This window comes from Eurypyga helias, unplaced genomic scaffold (genome assembly GCF_000690775.1).
Source record: "Eurypyga helias isolate BGI_N326 unplaced genomic scaffold, ASM69077v1 scaffold9570, whole genome shotgun sequence".
Taxonomy (NCBI): Eukaryota; Metazoa; Chordata; class Aves; order Eurypygiformes; family Eurypygidae; genus Eurypyga; species Eurypyga helias.
This window is the reverse complement of record NW_010225130.1, coordinates 9,443-33,677: the sequence shown is the minus strand read 5'-3', so window position 1 is coordinate 33,677 and position 24,235 is coordinate 9,443. Positions and strand designations below refer to the sequence as shown.

General features: G+C 39.1%; 1 protein-coding gene across 6 annotated transcripts in view; it reads right to left on the bottom strand.

Annotated features, from left to right (window-relative positions):
* Nucleotides 1–24,235, bottom strand: part of ARHGAP12 (Rho GTPase activating protein 12) — a 70,238-nt gene that overhangs the window by 41,647 nt on the left and 4,356 nt on the right. For all 6 annotated transcript variants that reach the window (XM_010148214.1, XM_010148223.1, XM_010148231.1 and 3 more), the window contains exon 2: nucleotides 797–1,060. In XM_010148214.1, coding sequence (XP_010146516.1) covers nucleotides 797–1,060 — 264 coding nt within the window. The remainder of the gene's footprint in view (nucleotides 1–796; nucleotides 1,061–24,235) is intronic.

Sequence of the window (24,235 nt, the reverse complement as noted above, 5' to 3'; positions counted from 1 at the left end):
TAGACTATATAGTTATTAATAGTATGTATGAATCTAAGTATGGAAATAAAAATCAATGTACTTCAATGTGATGGAATCTTCAATTATGTCAGTATTTTTCATGCAAGTCGAAGGTGTTGTGGAACTCTGTTAAGTCTGGTTTTGATGTCAGAACTCTGGAGTTCTTTATATCCCTCTTAATTCCATTCTACAAAAATAGTTTCCTCTGTAAAAGGAAATTTTAATAATATTTCAATATTTAAATTTACTACCGCAGCATTAACCAAGCAGTAGCAAACACCTGTATACCCCCTGCGTTTGTTTTACCATGTATTTAACGGATAGTTAAAAATAATTCTCCTTGCCTTTTTGAACATATCCCTAAAAATCCTGCTTCTAGAAGCACTGTCACATTCACCCTCCCTCCCTATCTCCCTCAAAAACGTGCCAAACGTACTGAGAAAGAGAACGCATCCATGTCAGAGAAGTTACGATGGTCATCTTACTCTAGTGTCATTTATGATCCTATTAGTTTCAAAATATCTTCGTTTTCCTTTAGCTTTAAAAGAAAATATGCAACATCTGAGGGACTGTAAAGCCTTTTTATAACTTACTCCTCTCACACACAGTTCAGGTACACATTCTTGTACACGAAAGCAATCGAGGAGCTAAACTGTTTACCACTTCATAAGACACATGATCAAAAAGACAAAGGAAGCACTCCGTGACAGCTGGAAACTCAGAATACCAAATTCTATAGCAAAAGAGCATTCACATGCATTACAATCTCATTGCTTGTGATCTCAGAAGGAGCTACCTCATGATCTGCATGGCTCTGGGAATCCCCTTTATTAATGCTTGCATCTCGGGCCCACCGCGGAGGTTTCCAGGTTCGTTCCTGTGATCCTCTGTTGTAGTAATAACAGCGTCCTGTCGTATCTTTATGGGTTTCCCATTCCCCATTTATTTGGACTGGAGCACTTGTAGGCAGTGGTGGAAGTGCGGACTGAGATATTTTCAGTTCTTGTAAATTAGCATAAACTGGTGAATCAGGCCTCCCTTGGCTTGGTGGAGTAGTTGGCTATTGAGAGAAGAAATGTATTGTTAAAGAGCAAACAAATTTTAGAATGCTCCCTTACAAACCAGAATATATTACAGTAGGAAAACAAACCAACAAACTCCCTTTGTTGTTAAATATCAGAGCACAAAGGACAGCCACAAGATGCTAGGGCCTAAAAACATTAGATTGTTAACTATAAGGTAAATATCACAGGCTATACTTATTTCATACTGAAAGAATTTTTCAGCCTTTCCCAGATGACAGCTGATAATTATGTCTTACAGCGGATTTGAAACACACCGGAATCATCAGCAATATAATTATATGCTTGCCATGTTGAACAACTTCAGCTTTACAGTCCAAGTATTGCTCAGGAACTGTAAGTGATGTGATCGTGTTCAAGACAAAACGTAGCGTTTTGAGATGCCACCTGTTGGGCACAGTTTCCCCTTCACTGCTAATACAGGTGACGGTGAATGTAAGGCAGCACGTTTCTCAGCAAGATCTAAACAGGCAGTTTGGTTGGAAAGCTGAGCACAATGTTGTGACTAAAACTCTGGAAAACACCTGGATGGTTTTACCTGTATGCCTTTCCAAACAGATGTTTATTCAAAAATATTTTAGGCAATAACCACTGAGTGTTCTGATTACCACTCCCCTCACAGAAATTAAGTGGATATTCTTTATCCACCTAATTTTATTCATATACATGCACACAAGTACAATAAATGTCTACAAATAAACCACACACTAATGACCATTTCTCATTAATAGTTTGCTAAAACAAAGGCCAGTAGAAAGCACGTTTACTTTCAAACAGCCACTAAATTGTTTAGAAGAGAAATATATTTTAAAATTGGAACATCTGAAAGCATAACTATATAAAATACACCATGCAGAATATAAGAGCATGTGTTTTTATGAGGGCTTTGATTATGACATCATCAAAGCAGCTTGTTATTAAACCAAAACAGAATAGTTTTCTGGTAATGCACTGCCATGACTGTATTTTAGGGCACCTTATTTAAACATTCTAAAGGAAGGAACAATATAATTTACACCATCTCTTCCCCCTGCTTGGTTTTAATTCAGAAACTTTGCTGGAAGCAAGTCCTTGTGCCTCTCATTGCATCTTTCACAGGAAAAAAAAACATACTGCATTGCATAAGAGTTCTTTTATAATGTGCTTTCAAACATTAGAATCATAAACTGCTAATCTAGGCCACATCTAATCATAAATTATCAGGGTTTGCTCAGGCAAGACAGCATATCGTACCACACATCAGATATAAGCTGATTGCACCACAGCTAGAACCAAATATGGGCAGTATCCACAAGCAAAAGGGGAAACTACTAGAGAGGAACTTAATGAGATTAAAACGGGTATGGACTTGTTTTGTGCACCTTTAAAAGAGAAAACACAGCTTACTAGATATAGCAACAGCAGTATGTTTAAGGCAAATCACCAGAGGAAGGGAAAAAAAAAACACCACAGCACTAGAAAAATCAGAGAGCCAAAACCAATTGGTATCATCCTGTACCTAATTCAAAGGAAAAAGTCTGTTACAAAACTTGATGAACAGTTAAAGACTTTCTACTCCGTGTGTGTGTCCCTTTTTTTTTTTTCTGAGGGAGGTAGAACAGCGCTGGTAGAGTTGATCAAGAGCACCAACAGCACAAAGAACGCTACTATGAACGACGCATCACTCCACTGCCTTCAGGGATGAACCTCCATTCCCGGGATGCTGGGAGAATAACCTTGATCCTCTTCCAGGGCCGCTCCAAGGCCGCCTCACTCAGGAGTGCGGTTTCTGCATTTGTTGCCTCATCGGCCCGCAGAGCTGCATTTCCCACACGAATCGTCCTGCCATTAAACCACCCGGCTTGTCACCCTCAGCAGCAACACACACCTGCCCCAGGGAACGGGCAGGCTCACATGGAGGTTCTGCCGCTGTTTCAAGGACGAGGCAAAACCAGCACCACCAAGCATCCTGGCTGCCGCGGCGGGAGGCCAGTGGCTTGCACAACATGCCCGTCCCCCTAAAATTGCTCTTCCATGCAACGCAATAAAGCAGCTTTGCTGTCTGGCCTGCAGTTGCCAGCTGCTCTTTTGTTTTAATTAAGACCGTGAAGTGCCATTATTAAAAGAACAGTTCTCTGTATTAAATGAATGTGTTTTCCAAATAGAAAGCCTATGACGCAGTACGCTTCATACAGTTTTTAAAGCATTTTCTGAAGCCACAAAAAGGACTATGGCTCAGAGGTTTCACTCTGGAACCTTTGAAAACCTCAGTATTATAAGCAGAACTACTCTAGATGAAACTGCAGGACGTGCATGTGCTAAGCCAACACTGGAAACTGATGGCCAGAGTCCTGCCACATAACGCAGGCAGCATGCTCGTTAAATTTAAAACAGTAACATGATATGAAAACATAATGAGGGGTTTTCTTCTGAACGCTTAGTATGTCCAAATTCAAAATACCATTTCTGGTTTTCAAAGGGAAGCCAGAACTTTCGTCCTGAACAATAAACAAGACAGCTAACTGTCCTGCCAACCAAGCCTCTAGTTACTTGCATTCCAGGTTGCTCTCACTTCTGAAATACCTTTATTCGGAGAGAGTTGCAAGGTTTTTGAAAGACACATGTAAGTTACTGCTTCCAGCAAAGCATTAAAAAAAATGCAAAGCCATCAACATACAGCTTAGCTCATAAGTAAGTCTTTCAGGGATACAACTTATCAGAAACTATTTTAAATAACCATGTAGCATACAATACTTCCTCATACCTTGAGCTGTGCAACAAGGTATGTCGTGTCTACGGTAATGCTCAGTTCAACAATACCCAACTTTATCAAGGCTAATTTTGTGAAACATTTCTCACTCAGTGACGAGAAAAGCAGCTTTAAGAAAGCTCATAATTTCCCGCAATTAAACTTCAGTGTGCTTTCTACATCAGTGTTGGCAGGAAGGTCAATCCCCTCCCTCCAGCCTCGGAAGGGGAGTCCTGCGGAGAGGCAGGTCCCACTGGATGTCCCTGCTTGCAGAGCTCCCGGCCCCTGCACCTCCTTCCAGTTTCCTTTCAGATGACTTGAGTTCAAGACTGTTCTGTATTAGTTTAACAGTATTCCTTTAATTTACCAAACTCATTACTCATTACCAATCTATAAATCTGAATAAAGCATTATATCTAGATCAAAATGGTTTCTGACCACTTTCATGGCTGTTTTCCCAGAACCAGACATACAGTTAAAGGAAACTTAAATGTAATCTAAAAACTACACAGCTCTGTATGCACACAAGAACTTCCAGCTAGAGCTTCACTCTGAGCTTCATTGTGGCACTAACAAGCTCCGAATGCTCATAGCCATGGACTTCAATCCACTGAGACTCCGCGTCTTCTCACTATCAGAATCACAAGAACGCGTCCTTCAACATGCCCACGCACGCACACACAAAATGCCTCGTGCTCAAAAACATTTCAAGATTTATTTGCTGTTTGATATAGATTTCAGACTTTTTCATGTTGTCTTCTCCTACTAAAAGCAGTGAAGGACTCCTGCTAGAAAAGTGATAAAGAAAGAGAAGAAAGCAGAAATACTTCTGTGGTGTTACAACTTGAATGAAAATTGTACAGCCCATTTAGCACTGCAACAACTTTCTGAATATGAGGAGCTCTCCCTGAGCTCAATAATGCTCTGTATCTTAGCACGTTAGAAGTCTGACATATTAAAGTTCAGTCTCCCAGAACAGTCTGCTAGCAGTAAATAGGAGAGTTTTAGGCAGGCAGGACAAAGTTTCCAGGATCAACACACAGCCTTCTTCAAATAGGGACTGTACACACAGCTTTTTCACAACACAGTTTTGAAACTGACAGAGTAAGGAGCAGATACGTGCCTGTAAATAAAACAACCTGTTAATCATTCATGAATGAACAGCCAACATTTCCAACAAAGGCCGCAGATACGCTATCAGGCCTCTGAACACTTGAGCCCAGTGCAATGAGAAATAAATTTACTACACAAGGTACTTTTCATTACCAAAATGCATATCACCTTCTCAGATGGTACCTTAAATTTTGTTACTGTATACAACCAGCTTTTTTCAGATGGAAGTATTTGTTTAAGCATTCAAAATTAAAGCAAACTTCGTAGAAAAAAAAGGTTCAAGTGCCCTCCAATAGGGTAAGACTGCAGTTATGGAAGAAACAAGGACTACAGATCTCTTCCCTAAACACCACCTATAAATGCTTTTGGTTTATTGTCATGCAATGAGAATATACTGCACTGAGGATGCCAACAATTAAAAGACAGAAAACAAAGTTTCCTTTAAACCAGCAATTACCTTTTGTCTTAAATCCAGGACAAAAACTTCTAGAACACAACAATTGCTTAAAGAACGACTGCAATGCTAGCCTGCAAAAACATGACCTACCACACTCGGTTTTCCCTCCTTTACAAATAAATTGCTTTAGTTGTTATGCCTCTGTTTGCGGTTTTTCTGATTTTATGGACTCAAAATGAAAAGCTTCCATTTCAGTAACAGCATTTGGCTTGCTGAAACTAGCAGCTAAAAATAATAATAAAAAAATCTTAAAAATCAAATATTATCTTAATACTCTTTATAAAGTTCCAAGCAATAGATTGTCCATACTCCTGCAAAAGAACAGCACTGCACTGAAGGAAAGCGAGGGAATACCGGCTCTTTGTAGCAGCAAGCCAAAGAAAGGAGAACAGGCCCATCCCACAGCATCCTGAGACAGGGCGCAAAGCATCCCAGTTCCCTCAACAACCGAGCTTCTTGCCAAGGAATTGCCACTGTCCTTTTAGGAAGGCCTGGGACTTCAATACCAGCTTTATTCAACAGGAATGATATAAAAGAAATCTCAAAACTCTACAGTTCCATTTTCACAAAGTGACAGCTTCAACTGGAATAATTAGCTCATCTCCTCCTTCCTCTTTCTGCTCTTGGCTTCTGTTTCTATGAAGATGTTCTGGACCCTACTTACTTTCTAACATATTCAGGCACATTTAAAACTTCCAAAAATATTTTTCAGCAAGTCCTCTACCACTTTAGAGGTAAAGACAGCAAACTAATTTAACAAGCCAAGCTGAAACAGGAACCTAAACAATTCTTTATGCACTAACCTCCTCCAACCTTAACTGGATAATTCCCTCTAAGAAACACAAAAAATGTGAGAATTAATATTATAAGCCTATTAATAGTTGACCATAAATTTCAGACAAGGTATAGTAGTGCAAGTATTATTTAGTTCTATTGCAGTTCTCATGTTCAGTTGATTTAAGAAAAAAAAAAATGCCATTGCAAAGCAATGCAGAACTAAAATCATGCTGTAAAAGTCATTCAAATCTATTTCCCCAGCAGAGGCCATTCAACAGTTAAATGTTTAAAATGTCCCATTTTAAAAATTAAGCAGATACTCTCAAGAAAGTACTTTTTTTAAATGGCTAGCCAGTAACTTTCCATCAGATTAAAAATGGTAAAATGAAGCATCTGATTTACTTCTGCTAACTCTAACTTTTTGTCAGTTCTGCATTTTACTTACACTGAATTACAGGCTGAGCTATTACTTTCTTCTATTTCTGGAGATATTTGCATACAATTCATTTTAATATAAATGGATCTATTAATATTTTGTCTTATGAAGTTAGATTATGAAACAAAGTCTTAATACGTAGGACATCATGTTCTGCCAAAGAATGCTTGTGTTATCTGAGCCATTTAAGTTCCCTTCTGCTTTAGCTCTCCCATAACAAAAAAATATTATTCCCAAAGCTGCTGAAAATATAAATCTTTATCTGGTAATACTGTAATGCCTTATCAATTAAACAAATTCAATCTAGATACGTAGCAAAAAGCCTCTGAAACACTGGGTACATTCCCTTTTCTCAGTAGCCTAAAAAGAGTGACTTGAATAATTTATTTCCCTACTCATGACAACGATTCACTGAATCGTACTGCAAAAATCCCGCAGCACGGACAGCCAAGAGGTGGTTTCTTCTGTCCCATTCACCTGCACTGAGGAGCAGCAGGAGGTCTGTGGTACACAGTGGCCAGCTACAAAGGGGAGCAGCTGGCCGTGCCTCCGAGTGCTGGAGGCAACACTCTCAGATCATCCATCCGAACTGACCGACCAGAGAAAATTTATTTTTCCTATACATTATACAGATTTCCCATTCACATTTCTATAGTGCTTATGACCATGTCAGTGAGCAACTCTATTACACATGAAATTAGCAAGTTTATAGCAATCAGAGAAAGTATATAATTGATCGAAGGATTGCAACAGTGATGTCAAATATTTTAGAAAACGGAAATAAGAACTTACAAAGGATGCCATTGTAAAACATGCACAAAGATGACAGTGTTTACCGTACTTGTACTTCGTCACTTGCACATTCTAGCTTCTCTCTTCCATAAAAAAGCTTTTGTCCATGGATATAGACAAAGCTGGTTTTCCTATAGTAGGAAATTTAAACATTTTACTTCATACATGCTTACACAGAAAGCTTATCCCAATTAGGAATGTGTCCAAATTTATCATGTTGGTAAGTCAGCCAGTAGATTTCCCTCAGTCTTTCCTCTGTCCACCATATCAGACACTGATACTGTCAGACAGAATGTAGTATCTGTAGCCTATTTCAGAAATGTAGCCAGCATCATGCCATTCAGTAGTAGATTTACACATTTATTTTTCCTCCCACTTCCATGAAAGTGGTATCTAGTTCCGTAGTAAGGATGTTTCAACAGTCCTAGGAGAAACACCAAATTCAACCTGTGTTTTACTTTGTTGTCAATCCTTGACCTCTGGGGAACCTGCAGTACTTGTCTGAAACTAGAATGGTGAAGAATAAAGCTGTTGGGAATCATTTGTGATGTCTCTCAAGGATTATTTTTTTTTTTAAAAACTAAGCAGACTAAGAAAATACCAGAAGAAAAACCTTAATTTGCTTTCTCCAGTGGAAAACTGTCCTGTAATATAATATTAATTTTTAATACAGATTATTAATATCTTCACAGAATTCATCTGTGCTGTCACCATTACAGTACCACAGCACGTCTAAAATGTCAGCTCCTATGAAATATAGTTGTGGGGCTGGAATGATGTTGTTTGAACTCAATAGCTTAAATGTGAAAAAAAAAAAGTTTCCATTAGTTTCAGTCACTTCAAACTGAATAGCAATTTTTTTTTCTACATTTTACATTTTCAAAATTACAGATCCCATAGTGTTTAAGTGTACTTTTGAGGGTTCAGTGCTTACACAAGACAGCGTAATGCCGGGCACCCATGGAAAGTGCAGGTGAGAAAGTAAACATCACCTCTGATAAGATTCCCAAGTTACTGAAGTTGTATTACTGGGCAAGCTCAAAAGCCTAAAAGATAACCTGAGTACCATTTGATCAAACAGAATGAAATCTAAATACTACCATGCAAGTTACTCAGTAGAACAAAATTTGCAATTTTACTGTTCGAAAGAAGGAAAAAGCCAGAGCCATTAAGAATTTTAAAATTATATATGTGTATATTAATGTCTCACTTTCCAAATATAAGGGTTTTCTTAAGATAGAGAGAAGAACTATTTGCAAGAGACAGTTCTGAAACACAGCAGTCATCAAATCTGTGTTCGGTCAGAAAGGGTACTTAATTCCAAACACTTGACAGGAAAGTGCAGAACTCCCACACGATTTACAGCTGTTGTCCTTTTACTCTGCTGCAAAAGCAGTTTTCACTTGTGTGAAACTCTGCTTCACTAAATGTTGCTTGTGGCAGCAAATTCTGCAAACATTTGTTATGCTAGTATTTCTTTGTTAAGTGTTACAATAACTTCAAAATATCTTCTTAAGCTTGTGAACTGCAACATTTCAGTTTTTAATGACATACGCAGCTGCAGAACACCACCAGTATTCAAACAAAATCAGCAATGCTAATGTATCAGCACACTTACTGGTAATACTGGAAATATGTAATGGGAGGAAACAGCCATATTACAGTATGAAATCAGATACTAGAATAATTTCTGCCAGCTTACCTTACTAATATATTAAAAGAATATATTCTGTTGTGCAACCAGTAGGCTCTGTCCTCTCCTGAACAGCCAGGCAGCTGTGCTTCACACATAACAGGCAGCTGCTACCCTCCATATCTGCTTAACAACATTTTCCGAGTTTATTATTTGCAACTACTGTTCCCCAAATACCATGCCACTCGTGTGCCCCAGCTTTCCAGTGGGCAGTTTCCTTGATCCAAATGTCCCACTCAGAAGACACAGGGGCAATCCCTTCAGAAATCAGCCAGTGTAACTATTTACATTAGCTACCATAAGCATTATAGTAAAACCTCACGAAACAAGTTTCAATACTGCCCTATTTAAAAACTGAAAACAACATCTGAAAAATATGTTCTAGAGATACTGACTACCTATGCAATCTGAAAACATATGATTTTAAGCACTACATTTTACATACTACCATGCTAGCTCTGTACCTTTACAAACCCAAAAATCAAATTATATGCCAAAGTCTAGAAAAATTATGACAAAACCTGTTTGTCAATTCATTAATTCAATACTCTAACATAAAACAGACCTAGGCTTGAGAAACGTGTCTCTCGTGATGTAATTGTTCTTAGGTCTGTACATGCAAAGTCCTGACTGTTTCCATATTTCTAATTTCAGGCAAGTTTTTTAACATCTGTCCTTCTTAACACATCAGAAAACCTCTTAATTTTTTTTTCTTTTCCTCTTTTTCCTTTTGGAAAAACTGATTTGTTCATCTCAGCAGAAAGGGAAGCCAAGAGAAAAGTAATTTGCTGTTTTAAAAGAGTTAGTTACCCCAACTCCCCATGCACACAAGCAAAGAATTTCCTTTGTGCAGAAAGGCAGAAGCCACACTGACACTTCTGCTTATACCAGAGGTTCAGCAAATGCTTTTGCTAATTCAGTTCATGCTACCAAATTAACAAAGCACACAGTTCAAAGGATTCAGCCAACTAAATGTTTAGAAAACAAGAAAAAACACAATTCATTTCAGAAAATAGAAGACCACTCATATGGTTTTAAGATACAGGTAGGCAGGTCTACTGGCCACCCACTACCAAAAGGAGTGACCCCACCTCCCTTCCCCTGCACCCTCATGATGCTGATGCAGCCCTGTAGCAAGCTGATGAAAGAAACTAGAATGGCAGTAAATTAACCCCATTGAGACTTTAAAAACAAAAACAAACAATCAAAACAAACACCCCCATATTTAGACCTTTTAGGTGTTTGCAGGTCACTGCAAGGTCAGAGATGCCTTTAAAGTGTGGGACTGACAGAGCAGGACCTCCCTCTTTCAGAGCCTGTTAGCTCTTAGGGAGGTGTAGCTGCACCATTAAATCCCAAAGGTGGCTGGGAGAAGGATTTACCTCCAAACAGCTAAAACAGAATCAGCTAGAGAGTCCATAGTAGGTAGAGTTGTCTATTTCTACCAGGGACAGAGGGAAAAAAAAAACACCTAGGTAAATTAAAGAGTGCATTATATATGGAGAAGCAAAAAACAACGAACAAAATCTTGCAAAAGCCTGATCAGGAAAATAAACCTTCAAGGGAAGTTCCCCAAGTGCAGGTTAGTCAACAATTTTCATTAGCACTTTTGGTATTCTCCCTTCTGTCCCTATACAGTGAGAAAGAACCACTTTGGACTTCTCTATTTTCATTACTCTCACAAGGTTTTGTATAGCTTCACATATTCGTAACCCTCATCCTGAAAGGCAGCACATTCACATGTGAAGTGAGAAACAAATGGAACAAGCTATTAAAAATGTACAGTAGGAAGCTGTTTTATTGTTCAAGTATGCACAACTGAGATGGTGGGCTCAAGGCCTTGTTTTTTCATAAGAAAAAAATCAACACCCTCTGAGAACAAGCAACATAGGGCCACAGGTATCAAAGCATTAAAACACACACCTAGAGGTGAGGTAGAAGAGGCCTCATGCCATCAAAGGAAGCCACCAAAGGAAGGTCATCAAAGCTCACAGCCACCCAAGCCATGGCAAGCATGGGAAGAAGGGTATCATACTGATGGCTGATGCACCTACCAGATAAAACCTGATAAGTTTTTAAAAAAAAAAAACCCACCTATCACTCTGCATCTAATATATTACCTCATGGAATTAGAAAGAAAAAGGATACCTTTGCCACAGGTGTCACCAAATGAGATGGAATGGAAAGTGTAGTGAGGCAAAGGACTAATCTATAGTCTTAGCCATGCTGGACTGCTGTGTCTGTCAGTTTTTTCTTACAGAAAAGTAGAACAGTACATTTTTCAGAGTGCTTAGAGTCACTTTTTGCAAAATTAAAAAAAACACACATTACTAATATTCATTTTTAGTAGAAAAACCTGGGCCAGTTATGGTGGGACTATCTTATTTTAAGCAAGAAAAGATGCTGTATTTTCCTCTCCTTTGCAAACCTCCAGGGTATATCAATACTTAATAAGTTACAACCCAGAAGAGTTATAAAACACTCAGAAACATATCCGTAACGAAAGGGGAGAGATAAATATATGGGTGTGTATATTCTCCCCACCCCACCCAAAAATAGAAGGCTGAGGACAATTTTCTTCAACCTGTAGCAAAACTGACATGGATAAAGCAAGAAGTTTCCACCGGATCTAGTCATGCTTCTCATTTCAGACATTCCCACAGATCAGAGAGATAAGTTTTGGAGAATCAAGCTTCTCAGACTTCAGAAAAATAAGGACATGCTCCCTTCTCTCAGTCAGTCAACCCCACCATGGTTCCTGTTCTGGTTACTTCAGTGGTTAACCCCAAAAATTCCGTAAAATCTCAGCAAAGCAAATCAAACAGGAAAATACACACAACGTTATACTTTGTGGGATTAATACATAGATTTTTCAGACCAGGTATGTTCAACAACGGAGCTGGTAAGCCAATTCCCAGGTACAATTTGGGGGAAAAAAAACCCCAAACAAACATCCAAGTGTTATGAGTTAGATGGCAAACCCCACAATGTTTATCGAAGAGCAGTTTCGCCAAGACCTGTGGCCATTTCCCCCTGGTTCGCTTCAACAGCTGCAGCACTGACAGGAAACTTCGAGTCACTTGTCTTCCCTGAGAAGTTGCAAATAAGCAAATGATGAAACAAGTTACATTTTTGCAAAACAGAGGTCTTGCAAACTAAGTGAACTGGGCTTCAGGGCGTTTGCTTGGCTTTTTTTTAAGCTTTGAGTAACTGCAGAGCAATCAACTTAAGTATTTATCTGTTCAGAAGCAGTAAGTTGAAATTGGATTTAAACCGCAAGAGTTACAATGTAGCCATAATTGGGGTAAACAAAAATTCTGTGGCTTGCATGCTACAGTAATCGAGAAAGAACCACAAAATGGCATCAGGGCATACAGCCTGTCTAGGGTATCTTAAAAGAATTGGTGAAGGGACTAAGGCAGTGTCACACGGTCTAAACTTACTATTTTTAAAAATAATGTGCGTGCCAGAACATTCAAAGAATAACAACGAATGGGTTCCTCAACAGACTAAGCTTACCCCCAGAAGATCAGCACAGCCATCCACCATCAAAAGCCAGAACTAAATCTGAGTATCTCCCCTCCTTCAGCCATCTTCCTTAAACATAGAGATTTCACACAGAAAATTACTGTATGATGTTCACTAGTATGTGTTACGAAAGAGGTGTCAGAATGGGACCTAATGGTGCCTTATGTCCTACGTGAACAACCGAGCAATTCAAGTTAAAAAAATTACACATAAATCCAACCTCAACATTCAACTAAGTTATGACAAAGGAAAAAACCCATAAAAACGCATAGTATCTCCACTGCCAGACTAGTATAACTACTCCTGAATAGACAACTACCTGGACTAGTGGTCAAGCACCTTGAGAAGCAAGAAGTCACAGACCCAGTCCATAGGAAAGCTATTTTAAACAAGAAGTTTGGTGCTTTGAGAATTAGCATCTCATTAAGCTTCCAGTAAACAAAATATATCTTGTGTTTTCTGACTCCTCAGATCTACTAAACAGAAAGCAGCTCCACTTTATAACTTCCAACAGTACACCAGTATGAAAACTGAATCAAAGGAAGGCTAAACAGCACAACTCACCAGCCAAGTTCCCCATAACAAGGTATTTTTTTTTTAAGCATCCATCTTGGAGGGTATATTGAGCTGAAAACATTTATAGATTGGACTGATAATTAACATGGTAAACAGACATATTCCTTCTGTTTCGTTGTAACTTTTTCTATAGTTTTAGGTATAAATCAGACTGTGACATCACTATTATTATCCCCAACTGTGACATCTTTTGAGTTCTTTGATAATACAAAAAAAAAAGTTAGCACACTACCTAATATATGACATCCCAAGTTGAAATTTCTCACTTAAAGGCTTGGAACTATCTGTTCAACATAAAATGCTGTGCTTGCTATAGAAACCACCTGTGTAAGTAACAGGACACAACACAAGTAAAACTGGGGTAAAAAAGTTATTCCCGCTTCCTGTGCTGATTTCATTCCTTCTGACAAATACCAACAAATAGTTGCAGTCAAATGTTTAACAGAAATCCCCCGCTTGTTTGTGGGTCCTTCTCAAAGTTTTCATAGGGTGAAAGACTCCTTATGAAGGCCTGAAACAGAGAGGTACAGCCTGCCAGAAATAATGGAGGGGGAGGGAGGTGCACCAAAGAATCAAAGTATTTTGATGTTTCAAGTAAAGGCTCCATCTCCCAAGGCCTGCTGTCACAGATCAATCCAGACTGGGTCTGCTAAAGATGCACTGATCATAAAGACAGCATCCCCTCTTCCCACATACAGTACCACTTTCAAACTGGAGGCGTTCCGACTATAAGCTGCACAGCTGGATTAAGACTATAAAACACCTCTCCCCAAGTCTGGCTCCAGGAGTCAGATAAGACTTTCGGACATATGAGAGTGAACACAGCTGTGAGCGAGCCAGACCCAGCCATAAAAATAGGGAGCTGTGCTCTTCGCCATGTCCTCGCTCACCACGCAGACCACCTGTGCGGCCTGTCCGGTCCCAAGGTGGGACACAGGAAAACGCAGCATCCCTTCCCCCTTCTCACATGATTATAAGGCAAATTCACTAATTATTCAAAGTACAATAAACCAACATTGGTGCACTGGCTTTCTGCAATGCAACATAAATTTTCACTGCTGACAAGTAAAAATTAATCATCCCAATCCCTAGCTATCAGAGATCCATGCTGATTTATCAGGAAAATGAAGAAGATATTAATCTGCCATTTAAAAAAAATAAAAATCCCTCTAAAGTAGAAGGCAAAGAGCAAGAACAAAAAGCAAGATTCAGGTACCTGGCACTAGCCCTCTGAAACTTAGTGCCGATGGTCTGAGTGAAAGCGGCCACGCTACACAGCCCTCCTCCTGTGCATTGCATACCCCAGATTACAAAGGGGCAATTTAGAACAAACAAAAATGCCTCACAAAAATTTAGAGCTTTTTGACTGAAGTAAGGTTTAAAAAGCCTTTTGAAAACGTAAAGCTTTGACGAAATTAAGAGAGTACAGTGAAATGGACTCATTATACAGATGCTTTTGTTGCCACAATTCTATTTCATATAATGCATTAGAAAATAAAATTATGTCAAAAGCGTTCACATAAGAAAACTTCCATTAGGAAAAGGCACAAGCCAGTCACCAGCACTCAGTGCACAGGAATGCATTTATGGTACTCTGGGTAGACAGTCTGAGGGAGTTTAGAAAAATGCTGTCAAACTTCATTAAGAGGAATGTTGTGCTACTTAAAATTACTAAAACATTCCAGGCTTTTTTGACCATCCTATGCAGTAAAGCAAACCTATTAGCAGTACGTTATAGCTGAGATGGCAAGAATTTGCTAATAGTTTCATGCTGATTAAGCAACACGCAGTAAGCAGTGCCCTGCCGCTCGCTACCGGCAAACATGCCCCCCCCCCCAACGCTGCTGAATTATAATTCCGTGCTCAGCATTCAGAGGATCAGCTGGAGCCACCAGCCTTTAGAGAACATTCTCATTGAAACTACAAGTATAATGAAGTATTGCAGCACTATCTGCCAAGCTATTGAAAAATAAATGTTTCTAAGGACATGTACACATTAAAAATCCTCATAGTATAGTACATGGCAAAGCTCAGCACATAAAGCTGTTCTTGAACAGCTGCTTTCTGTCAGCTTTCAGCTGCAGAAAACAGGTTGAATGGAAGCTGAACTTTCTGGGAGTCTCCAAGAAAAAGATATACTAGGGTAAAGGGAGAGGTTTTTTTCTACTGGGGTCATCAGTAAATGATGCACCTTTGGATGTCTGTTGTATTTGGTTTATGCTTTAGCTAAAGCACATTATCACCAACAAGTAACATTTAAAGCATCAGTATTTCTGGGAAAACCATTTGCCATAAGAAAAAGCAGACAGAAAAACAAGTTTTTCAATGCATTTAAAATTACTGCATACAAGTTTTCACAAGAAAGCTTTGCCATTGATTTCTATGCTGTTTTCTAGAGACTTTTCCATTGAACTTCCCTAAAAAGGTGAATTATGGACAACTGCAGGCACTGTAGGAGCTCCAGGTCCCTGGTGGGGGTCTGTAAGGTAAGAGTGCTGCAAGCTGATCAGCCAGCTGCCCAGAAAGCTTTCTGCAACACCGCTGTCAATAAATACAGCTTACTTTGCTTCATGGCTTAAAACTCTGCTGTTCAGTCATATCAACCACAACTAATATTAAAAAATATAAAGCTTATTGGAAAACTTTAAATACCTTAGCAGGCTTTAGGCTAACATTACTCCAAATGCTTTTGTCTTCACAGAAGCAGCAATTAAGTATATGGGGTAATTAGCTATATCTTATAAATAACACTTATTAGTAACTGTGCATTTTTAGAATGCCACTGAAATCAGGGATTAGATTTTGGGCAAACAACCTGCCACGGGGACAGTACAGCAATTGTAAAACCTACAACGAAGCCTCAAGGTACCACAAGCCTTGCAACCATCACCAGAAACGAAGAAATGCAGGGCAAGAGTGACAGGAAGATGTTAAACTGCTGAACTCTGCTAAGAACATGTCTGCATACTTCACATTTTAGCATACAGAATCATCTATATTGAAGAGAAACTGAAGTTTTCTGCCATCTTTTGCCAAGGCAGTACGGAGCTTTTGGCCAGCATACCGTAACACAACCGATCTAGAAGTAGCAAGATGTTACAAAAATTATTTTTAAAAGTCACTTTCATCGTAAAGCATGCTTTTATTGAGATGTTTAGCATAATAAATTAATATGAAGAGACACACCCACACACACAGCTTGAAAGGGTTTGGAATGAGCAGCTGTTTGATGTTTTTGATAGCTTGTTTCCATAGGCTTCTTTTTCCATATAAACCTTATTGAAGCATACAGGTGACATAAAAGCCCTTTTTAAAACACTACTCCATTTTTCACATATATAAACATAATTTCAACTAACAGGTAATCTTTTAAATGGTTAAATTAAAACCAGATGTTAAGCTCCCACTTAACTCTTATACCTCATTATTAAAACAGATTGTTAAAATAACAAAATTGTAGACATCAAAATTCATTTTCACCTGGCAGGTTTCAACCAACAGTGAACAGACTAGACTTTCCTGTCATTAAAAACCACCAGTCCCTCCACCAGATCCTCCTTTCCTAAATCTGCATTCAGATCCAGCGTTCTCTCACGTTTGCTGTGTAACACTGAATATAATCAGTGGGCTGCATGACAGACGGCAAGATTTTGTAGAAGGCACAAGACAGTCACTGTACAATAACTCAGAGCAGAGACTGCAATTTTAGTTCCAAAGAAGTCTCAGGTATTTTAGGACACCGCATTTCTTTGACTTCTTGCTGTCTCCCCATACCCTCTAATGGGACATTCAGTAGCTTGCCTGAAAGAAACAAGCCTTAAGGCAAAAAGCAAAAGAGGGGAAAAAAAAAATCTCTGCATTAAAGTTATTAATATAAAGTATTGGAAAACCAAGAAGTATATGCATTTTGTGCTTAAAACCCCCCTGACCAGAAATAACACTTGTGGTTTAGGCACTTACAGAAATGAAGTTCACGGCTCCACTGGAAATGCATTTTAGAATTAAAATCCCCATTACAAGGTGGGCTCCTAACAGGACCAGAGGCTCGCTGTTTACGTACTGTCACCTCCAGTATACGCACTTGCTCAGCGGTTTAGTTCGCACGCTGAGGTTTCCAAATAAACTGGAAGTGCAGACAACACTGCCTCTACAATACATGTGTTCCAACACAAAAACCTGGGAAGTTTTGTTAGGGCTGCTTGAACTCATGGGCAAGTTCATGTATTTCAGTTACTTCAGACAAAAAACATCTATTACACCATGTGTAACATTTTCTTCTGGTAATGAAGGATAGAACAGAAGCCAAGTCTCATACCAGAAAAGGCATACACACAGCAGTTTAAGTGAAGACTTCAGTTTAAAATTCTGACTTAAAAGACTGAATAGGATGAACAAAATAAAGTGTTAGTACTTGGTAAGTTATTTCAAAATCTGAGTAAAGTAGGAGCATTTCCTTTAGTAGCTGTTTAAGACCACACACAAAAAAAAGCCTGTAAGCAATTATGCCATGGTGCTTCTAAGATGTTTTTCTACTTCTCAATTTTTAACTGAGGTAGAATAAGCTACATTCACCCGAATTATAACATTTTGATTCCATTTTGCAAAAGTGTACCAAATAATAGGATAAATATTTTTAGAAGTGCATCTTATCCACCATGCTGAACTTTTAACTTCTTGAGTTTTTTTTAAATGCTAAAGGCAAGTATACAATTGTACTGTTAAAGACTACCTCAAAATCCCAGAAACACTCAGCAACAGGCTATATGTACTGCTTACAGCAGAACTAAGCAAAGCAATAACATTCTCATAGGAAATTCAACCAGGTTGCATCCTTTTTTTTCCCGTACAACTAAAAATATACATATTTGTCCTCTGACTGTATTCCTTAGACCATTTCTCTCTACTTGCAGACAGTTTGTTGGCACCCAGTATCAGGGCAGAAAGCATGAAACACTCAGCCATGCATTTCTGCACTCTTTCTTCCCCTTTATTTTCCTTACACTGGCAAGAATCTCTTTCACTTTGAAGAACAGCTATTTCTGCAATTCAGTGTCAAGAGTAAGTAAGTATACTTTTGTCACTTAATTTTGTTTCGACATTAAAACAGATGTTAAAATAAGTCCTGCAACTATCACTTCACCCCAGTAAAGTCATACTGAGCCAGCTTTTTTTTTTCCTCCATATGACAGTTAAGAGGATATAAAAAGTTTTACTATTTGTGGAATTTTATTTACAACAATTCTGAGGCCGCACTCAAGCCCAGGTCCAATCATAGAAGCCTGGTCCTAGGCACTCAAACCACAGCTTGACGTTATACATGGTGAAGCAAAGCAGCACTTTCTGGACAGATGGTAAGGAAGCACTGCAAGAGGAAGTGAGACCAGGATAAGTATATGGAATTCCTGAGACTACTAATGGACACAGTAGTTAAATACAACCCCTTAAGCTACAGTCAAAAAAAAAAAAAAACCCAAACCAAAACCAACCAAACCTTCCTCAGAAATCACTTAAACTGACAGTTTCTTTCTTTGCAACACCCTCTTACCTCATAATGTTCTCTTTACTTAAAAAACAGTATGCCAGAGACATGCAGCAGCAAGAAAGCAAGAAAGGACTGTGTCTTACAGCTCTTGTAAAGGCTGCATGGAATACCGTCACATATAAGTTTGGCCAAAATCTGCTGAGGCTTTAGATCATTACACAAAGCAAGAAAACAAAAGCTGAGAGCTAGATTTTAGCAAAGCACTAGGGATTTGGTTTTTTCTGGTTTTCCATAAAAGAAAAGAAAAATAGAATGAAATTAAAAATCAATCACAAGCACATCTCAAAGTTTTGCTCAACTGATGGTTACAATAGCGAAGTACAAACTAAGAAAAAGGAAATTTTTTTTTACAGTTTTTTAACATACAGTTAACTGGACAGTAAACAAAGGAAAATCTACACCTTGGTGCATCATAACCTGCTATAGGAACAAGTGCACGCAAACTCGGGAAGAGAAGGAACTGTGACAGGTCACTCCTGGGGAGAAGAACATGGAATACCAAGAAAAGTGGTATCTCTGAAGTTTTACTTCCCCTACCCTGAACGTCCTCTCTTCTCAGGCACTCATGTGACAAACACAACCCTTCAAGCCGGCACAGGCAGGAGGAAGCAAAGCAAGTGAAGCTGAAGGCTGCAGCGCCTTGTTGCGAAGGCTCCAGTCGCCGAACAATCAGGATCTGCACAAGGGCGCGTGGCCAAGGGATGAGCGATGGGTGGGAAGGACAGTGTGGCGTGACAGCAGGGCCACTGGCAGGGGCCACGCTGCCTCTTCTAAAAGAGCTCAGGGCTCCTGCTCCCTGCCTAGAGCAGGGCGGCCGCAGAGCCTGGCTGGTGAAAGCATGCCTGGGAGGAAGCCGTGAAGTCCTCAGGCACATCTTGTGGGCACGAGCACTAAGTAACACGCACCATGGTATGGAAAGTACAGGGCCTTAGGGTAGCATGATGATGCCATTAATACCGTGGCAGCTGGGAGGAAGATAAGGATGAAGTCACAGCCAGGACAAGTGGACTTATTGGGAGGATTTAAAAAAAAAAAAAAAAGGGACAACACTGATGTATACCAATGAGTACATCCATTAAGCTTTTGTGAAGCACTTTAAAGTTAATAGTTGTGCTGTGAGGCACAAATCAAGACCAAAGTGCTATCAAGAAACAGAAGAGTGGCCTCTGATTTTTTTGTATCTTCATATATAGAATTATACGTATGGAATATACGTATATACATACATACACACATGTATAGTCTCATGTCTAAAGCACAATGCGGTTAGGCATGACAGCCATCTATTAGGCCTTTGAATTGGATGCAGATAGCCAGGAATTCATATGGATAGTGTCAAGTGTGCTGCCAGATCATTAGCATGCGGTAAAAGCACTTTTATTTGATTTTAACAGGAAATGCAGTCAAATCAAAGTCACTCAAGAACTTCATATTTAGTGTTACAATACTTTACTTCAGGATAAAGCTTCTTCTAAGTACTTAGAGAGCAAACAGTGGTTATGTGCAACACGGTATAAAGCTCCTGTCGTAGCATGAATCATTTCTAAACAATATCCTGGCAGTATATCAAGCTGTGTAGAAAAGTGTATGCACCACTACCAGATACATGGAACCACCACTCTGGACTGCTCCAGAGTCCAGAAAGTTTAAACAACATTATTTGTATCAGACATAATATTTTACTAGAATATTTCTTTACATTAGCACATTTGTTGCGGAAGTCTCATCTCAGTGACAGTAAATCCTCCAATCCATCAGATTTGCAGGCTTCACACTAGACTATTTATGCCTATCCAGGTTGCAATAAAGCAGCATGTACGGGCTGCTGTCATACCTGATCACAACACTGCCTAAGCCAGCACCACTCACTCTCAGTGTTGTTCTGGTGATAAATATTTGGAGAGCCAAGTGGTGACTAGAGCAGCAAAGTGATTCAACTGATGAAACCCATGAAAGCAAGAGAAAGATGGCAAGTGCGTACGCTAGACACCACAACGCAGACACAGAACTCTGGTTTTCAGCACTGAGTTTGAACAGGACACAGGGAAGCTACTTAACTGGATGATCTGAAGATCATCCAGAACCCCCAGGCAAATCATTAAACAGGCAACAATTAAAACGATGTTATTTAAATTCAAAATGTAGTATGTAATTTCAGATTTAAGATAGGAGCCAGTAAGTTCTAATCATGAACGCTATTACAAACAGAAGTTGAAGCCAGATAATGTCACATCAAAACCTGACATGAGCAATAAGCTCCATCCATTCAGACAGCTCCTCAACTTCTAGCTTTCATTTACAAAACTTTTACCAGACAGAGGACTAGAATTGAGATACAGACTCCAAACACTTTTGCCAATCTTCAGAGCATCATTGTACACAAGGTCTGTCTCTGTCAAAGGAGTTTACAAAAAGAGAGACAGGAGAGCCAGATAAAACCCTTTGAAAAAGGGGAGGGGGAAATTAAGGTCGCTTTACTTTTCAACAATCTCTCAGTCACTTCCGCATCAATAACTACAATACCAACTTAAAAATCGGGAGTCCTCCGCATGTGGTACTAAATGTGCACCCGCTAGCACGTAAGGCTTTTGCAACGCCTTGACACCAGAAGTATTCTACGCATCTGCTCACACTTTGCACCTCTTCTATGCTATTTTCAGCACTGGTAGCTCCTTTGGAAGAGGAGAGGCCAGCAACTGCACACTATTTAAAATACAGAAATACAATGGAACTAGAGCGCTGCACTTGTGGTTTGCTCCATTTCCTACTACTGACATTCTCTATGCTTGTTTGATTGCTTCTCTTCACTAACCTAGCACTTGCATAAAACGATCTACTAAAAAGTGACCACCTTTCCCAAGAACTAACTCAGAAGCCATGTCAAGACAGACTGAATTCTAAACTGATAAATGTAATCCAACACTACATTGCCCAATTACTCACCATCACAGAAGTCCTTGAAAATTTTCAATTCTTACTGTCCTGAAAAGGTTGTTTTGTCCAAAAATACTGTCCTTTAGCATTAGACCAAGCCCCACATAAGGGCAAAACCAGTTTCTCTCTATGGTTTTTAAATCAAACATATCTGGCAAAGCACGTCACAGAAGCATCAGCTGTTTGGGTACTAGATACGCATAGATTTTACTTTCCTTTTTTTGAGCACAAATGTCTACTATTCCAGAGAGAGCTGCCTAAAAAGAGAAAAGTGTTCTGCATTTTATTCTACCGAGTCATACGTTCCCTATCGTTTTGTCACACTGCTGCGAAACAAATGATACTTTCTTTAGAATTCCACCCAACAGCAGCACATGTATTCCATAGGCAAGCACTGCAGTATTAAGCAACTGCCTGAACAGTAACCAGATAAAGACATACCAAATGCAACTGTTTACATTCAGAGTTATGTGCAAGAACAAGACGTGATCAAATATTCTCCAACAGGTTTTTGTTTATTACAAAGCAATTTGAGTTTGTTCCATGTCCGGAGGTTCCCAACTTAAAACCAACAGACTGCCAAGGAAGAACAAGCAAGGCCCTGCTATCTCCAGCTGCTTTCAGTTTAGACAGGAGTCAGACAAAACACCCACCCCTTTTCCTAGGGTTGCTCTTCTGTTTATGGATGGCAGAATAAACGCTTAGAGGTTCTGCTGTCGCCTCTGCCTCAAAGGGTAGCATTTTGCTTTACTTCAAAAGGCAGGTGGGACAGCAGGCACCCAAACTCATTTTCCATGCTAGAAATCACACTTTTCTAGAGGACAAACAGAAAACCTAATTCCATATTCTGACTGTTATTCCTTAAGCACTTCAGATTGAGCTTCATTTGAAGGTAAGTAGCTCTACCAGGATCAAAGGCACAAGTTGATGCCTTGGAAGTTCCACTTCACCATTTTCTGCATAGACTTAAGGTAAATAGAGGCGGAAAGTCAGAAGACTCTGTTGGCACTTGCAGAATTTTAACAGTGCTCTAGATCTTTGTTCAGTTCTGAAAGCATAACATGAAACTGCATGTACCAAGTAGATCTGTAGCTTACTCAGCCGAGCAGTCAGACACCAGTATTAGAACAAGCCAGTCAACTAAAACCAACTCTCCCAGACCATCATTTTTCCACAATTGCCTCATATGGATAACACTGACCTCTTTTTTTTTTTTTAAAAAAAAAAGGAAGTCAACTTGATTTGCAGCAGGGAAGGTTCAGAAGAGCCCATGGGCTGTAGGTAGTGCTAATGGGACGTAGTGCCTTCTCATTCTAGGGCACTTAAATCCAGAATTACTCAGAGACAACTATCTGCTAGCTGATGCACACAGTTGTTAACACACTAAAAATCTTGGAGACAGAGCTGATCACAAACAGCAAGACTGTGAAGTGAAACTACCCCAACCTGCTGCCATTGGGGGGGGGGGGGGGAAGGTAGAAAAAGTATTCCTTAAAGGTTCTGAGCAGACAACATTCATAGTTATCGATATAACAGAAAATATTTCAAGCTGGTTACAAAGTTCTAGCAGCAGTTATTGGAATTACAAAAAAAAAAGTTCTACAAAATTCCTTACATTATAAAGCTTTTAGTTCCTTGTCATCAAAAGTTATTCTTCAGCTCATTATAATGGGCATATTTCAGCATTTAACATCACTGGAATAACAAATGCTGATTTTAAGGAGTCAACGGATTAAAAAGATGGTATTTAAAACCAATTCAAAGTCTTACATTACACATGCCACCGTGAATCTGTCAACGTGCTCAGTTCCATCAAGAAAAACACTCGTATACAGCGTGCTCCCTTCATACGGTCAGATTATTTATCTTGAGGAAACGAATGAAATCAAAAATACCATTAAATTTCTTATAATAGAGAAAAATTAAATTCTGGGCCCACAAAACCAGTAATAGCCATTTATTTTAAAGATTTAATGTCTGACCAGCAAGACAGTCTAACACTAATGATTCGTCACCAGTCTGACAAAGTGACAAAGTCAAGAATGCCAAGATCTCCAGAAGACGTGCTCTCACATCTTCTACAAAAACACAAGAAAAATCTGTTTTCTCAATTAGAAAAAAGTTACAGCAATCCCACAGAAACTGCAGAGGTAAGACAGATCTTTGCAAGATCTTTACTACTCAGAATTAATCAAAGCAAAAGAGCCACCCTAGTGATAATCCCCTTTAGTGCTTCACAGTTTATGCAATAGTCAATTACTAAAGAGGATGAAAGACAGAACAATCTTTGCAAATAGGTCACTGTCTATATTTGTAATGATTAAAACCAGCCTGCTACTAAAAGTAACTTTTAATAAGCATAAAAAGTAACATTAAGACAATGCAAGCATTTTAGTCTTAAATATATTCTGTCTCCTATGACAGAAGAGGTAACACTTGTCAGAAACAAGTTATTTCACATAGGTTACGCATTAGCATTGCTGAAAGCAGATTTTCATTTCTGTCTGTAACGTTTTTATTCCAAAGTACCATCCACCTAAAGGAAACACCTAACTATTCCTGACGTGGTCTCTGAAC